This window comes from Musa acuminata, chromosome BXJ2-6, assembly GCF_036884655.1.
Source record: "Musa acuminata AAA Group cultivar baxijiao chromosome BXJ2-6, Cavendish_Baxijiao_AAA, whole genome shotgun sequence".
Taxonomy (NCBI): Eukaryota; Viridiplantae; Streptophyta; class Magnoliopsida; order Zingiberales; family Musaceae; genus Musa; species Musa acuminata.
Window position 1 is genome coordinate 17,271,562 of NC_088343.1, and position 9,665 is coordinate 17,281,226.

General features: G+C 36.8%; 1 protein-coding gene across 1 annotated transcript; it reads right to left on the reverse strand.

The window, feature by feature from the left end:
• Nucleotides 1-354: 354 nt before the first annotated feature.
• LOC103988583 (uncharacterized) lies at nt 355-9,419 on the reverse strand. The gene is made up of 22 exons (XM_009407163.3): nt 9,112-9,419; nt 8,143-8,222; nt 7,288-7,374; nt 7,152-7,202; nt 6,924-7,041; nt 6,763-6,819; nt 6,268-6,332; nt 5,961-6,044; nt 5,217-5,267; nt 5,078-5,140; nt 4,898-4,944; nt 4,710-4,779; nt 4,564-4,626; nt 3,291-3,380; nt 3,173-3,211; nt 2,881-3,030; nt 2,700-2,777; nt 2,544-2,629; nt 2,252-2,300; nt 1,275-1,355; nt 1,098-1,191; nt 355-704 (listed from the first exon to the last, which is right to left on the reverse strand). Exons 1-22 carry the CDS (start codon nt 9,257-9,259, stop codon nt 652-654), a joined length of 1,704 nt encoding a protein of 567 aa, XP_009405438.2. The 5' UTR covers nt 9,260-9,419; the 3' UTR covers nt 355-651.
• Nucleotides 9,420-9,665: the final 246 nt, after the last annotated feature.

The following is a 9,665-nucleotide window of genomic DNA, read 5'->3' on the forward strand; positions in this document are numbered from 1 at the left end:
AGAATCCTTGCTTGCTTGTAGTATACATGTATATACTTATGATCCATAGAGTGCAGGTTACCCACAGAAGGTGAGGGAATACACATGATCCATAGAGTGCGACACCTGACGCAGAGAACCACACTCGCAGCACATACATACTCTCAAAGAGCCCTAATAAAAAGAAAGGTTTGGATCCATCACCATTAATTTAATGACCCCCTCCAAATGGAGAGCTCCCTCGAGCAGACCGTAGCATTTCAGAGGAACGAAGAGGCTAAAAAGAATAGGGAACGCGTGAAGGCGACATGACAAAAAATATAAAGGAAAAAAGGGAGAAGAATATATATAGTCTGACCATAATAAAAGAAGAGATGATGACAAAGGACTATGTATTATGTTATTTTGCCATCAACAATTTCTTTTTCCTTTTTGTTGCTGATGCTCACACAATTTAACAAGGCAAAAACTACCTTCTTGTTTGACACCAGCCAGCCAACAAACAGGTAGCACAGCCCCGCTGCTTTATAGACTCGAGTTTCCATATGCTTTCTATAAAACTTAAAAAGGCCTAATTAAATTAAACCACACATTCTGCAATCCAGATCTGTGAGAGTAAGAAATCAAAATCTCATCACCCATATTATACCCCTCAAGAAGTGAAGAGTGATCTCATATCCTATTTAGATGTGGCTGCAGTTGACCTGTCGCCGCCAATATAAGACCTGCAGTCCAGAGGATGAACTATTTATTATCAGACTTGGCTTTATCGAATGTTGCTTTGGAAAATCAATGAATCTATGCAAGCCTTCGTAATCAACTATCATCTGCTCCTCAGCTGAGTGCCGATTGAGCATTTCGACTTCAAAAGTCACAACTGGTATCAAAACCATCTTTTAAAATTGCTTTTGATTTTTCAGCTGAAATAGTAAGCTGATCTGATTATTTAACATATGCTCAAGAAGCTGGCGTTATAGCCATTCACTATACAGTCTTCTTGTTGGATGAGTTCCAAATTTGTTGTCTGAAAATAAAATTGAAAAAACAAGCTGTGTGCAGTGTAGACATATTATATCCTAGAGATTAATTAGCCCTTGGACCGTTAAACAGAATGTTACCTAGAAATAAAGCAGAAGGTTTTCCAGGTCTTGATTTAAACTCTGGATGAAATTGCACGCCGACGTAGTAGGGATGACTTGGAAGCTCTACAACCTGCTCAATAATACAAAGGAATAACTTATCATCAGAACACAACATCGCACAATGTGAACAAAATTGAATAATTAGCAGCATACCTCCATTCTTGTTCCGCTTTCATCACTGCCAACAAATTCAAGACCTGCACTTACCAGCTTGCCAACATAATCAGGGTTTACCTATTGCATAGAGAGGAAGACATTAAAGAAGCATGATGCTGATAGTTAAAACAATCAATGACACTTAATGTATCTCTTGAGACAATAAAATAAAATTTAGACAAAATTCCAGCTGAGTTAAATACTTGTTATTTCCAGAACACTAAGAGAAAAAGGGAGACATCAAGTCTGGTTTCCTGGATGTAATATGATCCTACAAGTGTATAGTATCACTTATCCAAAAATGGAATACCTTAAGAAAACAGTTAGATGTCATATGTACTTTATGGAGTGTAGCAAATATGAGTTATTACAAATGTCACCCACTGAACAAGGAGCCTTTCTATGCCATGTTAAAACACAGACAATTTTGTAGCATTCCAAATAAAGATGTATAATAATATCTGGTTGCCAAGCACCAAATATTATTGGAAGATGTGAAGTGTAACTACTACTCCATTGTAAAAGAATAGATTGTGAATTTTGTATCCTCCACATTCTCTCCCAGGACACTTGAATAATGTTTACAAAGGTACACAAAAGCAAGAGCTTTGGTAGTAGGCAGGCCTCTTCACTGGCAAGAGGTCTTACATGCTAAACATATGACAAGTTTTTAATCCAAGGTCTGAAATAGGCCATACCAGTATCAGTATTTACAAAAGATAGGTGGTTGTCAACAATTATCTGGACAACGGCTGAAATCATAGTTATCTGAGCAATTGATAGTGCTTTCATGATTAACATATACAGATATAGCTACATATACCTCGTTATCAGAGAATGGGGATTGCAAAAACACACATTCATCGGTGCTAGATAGAAAAGGTATTGCTACATACACATTGATCAAAGCAAAACAGCAAGGGAAACGTAAATTACTATACAATGTATTTTGCTAACTTATATTCATTGCTGACCTCATATCTGTGTCGATGCCGTTCATCCACATATGCAGAACCTTTGTAGCTAGCATTCACACAATTTTTAGTTAACAAAATTGAAAAGGCATTGTCAACATAAGATTATCAAACAGTTATTCAAAAAAGAAGCACAAATTGTTGGTTATTTGACAGTAATGGATGTGTCTATGCCTTCAGATAAATGTGTGGTACTTAAAATACTGTAGTACCCACACTTAATGTAATGCTTGGTCTATCAAATAACTCATGAAATACATTGCTTAGAAGTCAAAGGTTACAAGTGACATACAGCTTTGAAGTAATACAATCAGGACTCCTGATGAAAGTTCTCCGAGACCCCAATCTCATTGTACTCCCCATGTGTGTTCTTGAACCCTGCATACAGTGAAAATGATGAGCTTCAAGTTCCTTTTGTGTCTCGATAGAGAATCCATGCTTGACATACCTCAGGCATGAACATTACAACAGGATGTGGTGTTTGAGGGTCAAACTCTTCACTGTTTGCTCCTTCCAAACCCAGAATCTAGTCAATATTCAGTTAAATGAGCAGGAGAGCAAGAGAATAAAAGGTAAGGACAACTATTGTCACTACAATGAAACAGAAAATTATCAAAAGGGAAACATACAGATCTGGAGATCTCAATCACAGAAATCTGCATCCCCAAGCAAATGCCAAGATATGGAATTTTGTTTTCTCTAGCATATTTTGCTGCTAATATCATTCCTGGCACTCCACGATCACCAAATCCACCAGGAACGAGAATGCATGAAGAACCCTATACTTTCATATTGACAAACAGCTTTGCAATGTAAGCATAGAGGAGGATAGTAGGAACTGTGGAACGAGCATAGAACATAACTAAGATGCTTGATGAAGTTTGCTCAACTGAAAAAATGCAATAGAGAATTAAGTCTTACTTTCAAGGCTTTCCATGCCATTTCATATGCTTCTGGTGTCTGTACATTAGAAAAGAAAGGACTAAGGCAAAAGCGTGATGGTAGATAACCAACTACAAATATCTTACACAATCTATACCACACGTGCACTCTCATCTTCGAGGTCTGAGGCTGCAATCCATTCAACTGATGGTCTGAATGAGCAAGCAACACAGGCATGTAAAAGGGCCTGCAATTGAAAAATCAAAGTATGGTATTTACAGAATCCTTTCTCAATAAGAGTGCAAAAAATATATGTCAAACACTAAGAATATGCAAACATGAGCTGCAAATATAAAGGATAATCATGGTAGGTTCATATTGATGTTTGTAAATTACCTAGATGCCACAAGAATTTCCCTGCTAATAAGATGAAAAGGATGATACATCCTACACCAATCTCACATGTTAGAATAGTTTGGAAGAGTCATGACTCATTTGCTACATCTCATAGGAAAGATTATCCAAGGTAGAAACTATACAAGCCAAATGATGTTAAAGCTTGAACCCACATAGTCCATCTAATAGTCTAATTAGGTTCTTCAAAATCATTACTATTAACACTCTTTTCATTTTTTCTGTCCAATGGATCAAGAGCATGAGTTTCACCTCATAAAGAAATGTTTCCATAGGCAGTCCATGTTGCTATATACACAACTAGTACCACAATCATAGCACATCAAACTCATTCTTGCCCAAACAAATTACAATTAAGAAAGAAAAAATAGAACTTTTTTGAACTCCACGTGATGGATGCCATGCAACATGACTAATCTGCTATCTGGCAAGCATCTGAGTTGGAGAATAAAACCCATATTCCACAATGTTTGCATAAAAATAATTCCCAAAAGGTTAAATTCATGTTTGCCAATCTTGCTCGATGAAGAGTTTAAGGAAAGCATGATGGAAGCAGTGATGCACCATGGTCACTCCATTTGGAGATTAGAGTCAGAATATCAGCAATAAATTTAGTGCATACAACAATCACCAAGGATAGGATAAAAGTTCTTGCCCATATCCAGGTATATGTAGACCAACCTATTACAGTAATCATAGCCATAGTTTTGTCAGTTCATTCACACTTGGAAGATCTCCAATATCTTTACGTTAAACTTGACAGTATGATCACAAATTTAAGGTATCATACCAGCAGCAGTAATTAAATTAATCAGGCAACTTATTTATACAAAAGGCTGCAGAAGCATCACAAAGTTGCACATGTGTAGAATGACAAGTCAATGAAAAATAAACAGCTGGCTGTGAAAAGTTTTAGACACACCTTCACCACTGACAAATATGAATAAAGTTGCACACGTGTAGAATGACAAGTCAATGAAAAATAAACAGCTGGCTTTGAAAAGTTTAAGACACACCTTCACCACTGACAAATATGAATCTGTTAGACCAGTATATTTTCCAACCATAGCAATCTTAACCTAAAGAACAGAGAACAGTGCTCAGTTGTATGAAGAGAAGTGAAGCAGGCCAGCAAACAGGATCGGAGGTCAATAATACTCACTGTGCTATTTAGGTTCTCATATGTCTCTGCCATCTCTGTCCAACTCTTTAAATCGGGGGAAGTAGCCATGCTGAAATAAAGCTTCCAGAATCAATCCAACATGTCTGATGCATGTAAATGGATTGCTTACAACATAAATATGCACGGAACCAAACCAATAATAGCTAATAATAAAATGCATAATTTGCCTGTAAAAGTTCAGCTGTTTTATAATGGCCTCATGAGCATTTTGGTTCTGGAGAAAACACATTAATCAGTATTGAAATAGAAGAACAAAAATCAAGACAATTTTCTTAATTGATTTGATGCAGATCATTCAATTGAAAATCGTCAAGTTCATAAAATTTGGTTACAGCTATTAAACTAACCCGAAGTAACAGTGGGATATGCCAAATATTCGGAACATCATGGATATTAAGGATGTTAGCAACCTGAAGATGCATATAAACTCCAACAGTGAGAACAACAGATGTTAAATATTATAAGCACTTCCAAGCAAAGACTCACTGGAACATGACAAAACTGCGACAGTTTGACTTTCGTATTTTCCTGTATAGGCTGCAAATTAACAAAAACCAAAGTCAATTGCGAGGCTCTCCATTACACAATGAAATAAAAAAGAAAAATAAAATCTGGGGAGATCCAACATCTTAATTAAGATGTTTGTAGAACTTCTAAAAACTACAAAACGAAGTCAAATTTATGAACATGGCAGCATACTGTAAATGCTGTGACAGATAACCCAACAAACATGATGTCCAAAAAAAATTACAGGATAACATGCAACTTAACCAATTAAGAGAAAATGAAAAACATCCCCAAAAATTTATAATAAAGAGTGCTAGTACAATGTTGATGGTTTAGTAAGAATAAGAAAACATTATAGTCTGACTTACCAAAAATTTTACGTCACTACATGATTTTCAAACTCACACTAAATGACAGAAAGGTAGAGTTACTAGCGTAAGTGCTAACTCTGTACTTACAATATGTACAATAATCCTTAGTGACAGTGGAGAAACTACGTGATAAAATCCCAGTCTTACGGGATAACTTAGTGACAATTTAATGATATTGTTCCAGAGACAGGAGCAAGAAAGTGGAAACACGGTAAATCAATGGACAAACATATAGTTTCTGATAGACTCCATCAAATGAAACAACTGTATCTAAAGTTTTGCAATAGAGAGATACCAAATGACATGATATGCAATATCCAATTTGTCTTGCTAGTTGGACATATAAAATTACCTGTGAAGACCGGCATGCCAGTAGGTCTGGAGTCAAACCCAAAGCCCTCAGTTCTCGTACACTGTGTTGTGTTGGCTTTGTTTTCTACATATAAATAATGAATATAATGTAAGTTTATAAATTACGTCAGCAAATAAGAGCAAATTGTTCTTAAAATGAAAAAAAAAATCAGTAACTTTGAACATCAACCACAGAAATTATTCAGGGTAAAGTTCCTAGTTTAGTTGCATCATCTGGAGAGAATTTTGCAGCGATGCTTTATTCTTATAGAATATCAATTCAAACAAGGGCAAGTAGGGATATTTACTTGCTCACCGACCACACCAAGTACTGGCACAAGACTCACATGAATGAGACAAAAATTCTCTTTACCTGAAAAGAACAAGTTCTATGAGATACATAAGAACTGCATCAGACATAAAAGCACATTTCAAACTTAACTCCAACCACGGTTGGTCTTCTGTTGGTCTGTTGGTCTCATGATTCCCAAACATTAATTAATTATTAATGTCAAGTTTTAACTTTCATCTTAAGAAATATCAACACTGTATATTCAACAATCCTGAACAATATCAAAGGGTGACGCTTGTCTCAATATGATTTATTTCTTTCTCTTCCTTTGTTCGAAGACTAAACTTTTGGAACTTGAACTGAAACAATGTTATCCAACAGAAACGGAAAAATGATAACACCAACATATACCAAAAATAGAAGTCAGAAATTGTTATGATCAAGTTGACTCGGACAAGCAATATCGTAAAACCTATGTGATAATACAAATGAATAATGCTTTCCAAATTACCTACAGAAAAAGACAACTGGCGCAGAGCTTCAATAAACGGCATTGATTCAATATCACCTGAATCACACACAATACAGTTCTGTTGGTCCAAGAACATCAAAATTGATTGTAAATGATGCAGAGTCAAAACTAAACATTAACAAACATTTTTCATATCATACCTACAGTTCCACCTAATTCTATTACGCAAACATCAGCAGCACCGTCCTTGCCATCAACAGGTATAGATGCCACTGATTCGATCCAATTCTTTATGGCATCAGTGATGTGAGGGACAACCTGGGATTCATGATAGCAAGCAGTTTGTGTTAATGTCAAGAAGCAACTTAAGAAATTCGGAGATGAATATATAAAGCATTTAAGCATAAGTAAGATCCATGATATTTCACCTGGACGGTCTTTCCAAGATAGTCACCCTTCCTTTCTTTCTCAAGGACAGACTGAAAAAGTATATGGCATATCAGTTTACTAGGAATCCCAAGGATATCCAAAGAGATAGACTGAATTTTCATAGTAAAATCTTGCCTGATAAATTTTCCCTGTGGTAATATTGTTATCTCTGGTAAGAGTGACATCCAAGAAACGCTCATAGTTTCCAAGATCCAAATCAACCTGCATATCAAACATTGCAGCACAGAAAATAATTAATATAATAAGAAGCTAGTAAGCAAAACATCCAAACATCAAAGAGAATTAGTAGCAATAAAACAGGCCAAAATGCCGAGCATCATATAGAAACAATAGCAAGAGAACTGACAGACTCAGTTTAGATTCTTTAGAACATGTAATTAACACCGACACCATTGCCATAAATTACTAAAGTAAAAGATAATAACAATAATAACAAAGAGAAGGGAACAGTGAAGGACATCCAGCAGAGGTGTCAGACATGTAGAAACTGTGGATTAGAATAACATGGCTACCATAACGAAAACAACATTAACATAAACCTGCTCTTAGAACTAACAAGGGACAAAAGCATTGAATTAAACTAATTCCACTGCATTTTTCATGTGATTTTTCTGTAATGTTACAAGGAATGAAAGGAAGAAAAATCAGAACAACCAAAGCAACCAACATGGATACTTAACAAAAAATATTTCTCTTTTATACTTTCAGAAATTGAAATATAAATAAATAGTTGATGTATGAACTTAGAAATTATGTATCACTGGAATTTACTACAGTTACATTGAAGAGAGCAAAGAAATCAAGCCTTAACTACCACATGTTTTAGTGTACATAAAGCTACAACTGAGAAGGGTGGATGCCAGACACCATGACTATAGTTGACAAGGTATATGGACCTTATTGTAGCAACGGTCATGGTTTATACCAATGCATGAAAATTTAATTTTTAAGAAAAAGTAGAAAAATTACCTCGCCACCATCATCAAGAACAAAAACCTCTCCATGTTCAAATGGAGACATCGTCCCTGCATCAGTGTTTAAGTATGGATCTGCACGCAGCAGTAGCAATGCACATAAATTCAGCAGGAAACATGATATAACTCAACCAGTGGTATCAGCAAAAAGGAACGAAGCATAAATTGGTAGAAGAAAAACAATTCCCCATTATAACCAGTAATTAACGCTAACAAATTCAAAGACAGGGATACAGTTATCTCCAAAATAGTAGAACCTGAATAGACCAAAGACAGACGAACCGGCATGCAATAGACTAATATTTAACCAATATATGAGCTTGCAGTAGACGACGAACCACAAGCAGACAACTGAAATGCATATTCTTGAGCGAAGAAAAAGCGGATAGAAGTTTCCATAGAGAAAATATAATATTCTCAATCAAATCTGGCAAAGTTCACAACACAAAAACGAATATATACATCAAATAAATATCAAATTTTGTAAGGACGGAAGTAACCTGACTAAGCTGATACAGAATCTGAATCAGACAAAGAGACTCGAGAGAAGTAAATAATTGAGAAGAGGAGAAAACAGCCACAGACAACTGAAGGAAGTGCCTCAAATGGCAGTCGAATAATGCTCTAAACCTATAAAGGACTTCAAAATCAACTAACGACGTTGAAAGAGACTTCTCAATTGAGAACCAAGGAAAGGAATACCACACGTTAATCTAAAGCCAAACAATAAAACAAAACGTCGAACAAGAAAGAAACCCCTGTTCTGCAAGAAGATAGGAAAGAAACGATTTAAGGGAGCATGGAAGGTCACATTCCGCACAAGATCATGGACGACGTGATACTCTGACGCCGAATCAAACAAGAAGAGCAGGCGGAAAGACCCAAAAGCAAGGTATTCTTCTCACAGAGAAAGGAGCAATTCCGGATCAAAAATGTTACTCCGGGAAAGAAGAAACGGAAAAACCTATTTTGATGGAGGTGACGCGGAGCCCGCAGGATTTGAGCACGACGCCGATGCTGCTGGCCGTTACGCCCTTCCCCAAACCGCTCACCACACCGCCTGTTACCAGCACGTACTTCATCTGCCTCTCCGCCCCTGCTCCGCGCTCCATTACCTCCAGGCAACGGACTCCGATCCTTCCACCGCGAGAGGGCCGCAACCAGGCAAGGGGCAAATGGACTCTTCCCCCCGCCGCAAAAGAGAGGCAGAGGCGAATCGTCTACGATTCGCTTAACTGGGCGTTTCGTTTCGAAGCGAATCCCACCGCGGGATCATGTAGCGTGCCCTTCTTATCAGGCGATTGGCTCAATGTAGGCCGTCCGTTGAACTATCGCTGGGTTAATGACTGCCCCCCCTTTTTGCGTTCTTTTGAAGTTGGATCAAAATATCATACGTATCCCTCATCACCCTTGAATTCGTATATATACTGTATATTTATTCCGAACTAAAAAATAACATGATAATTATGTTTAAGAAATACTACTATATGCCCTTGAAAAAATGGGTAATCATGGGTC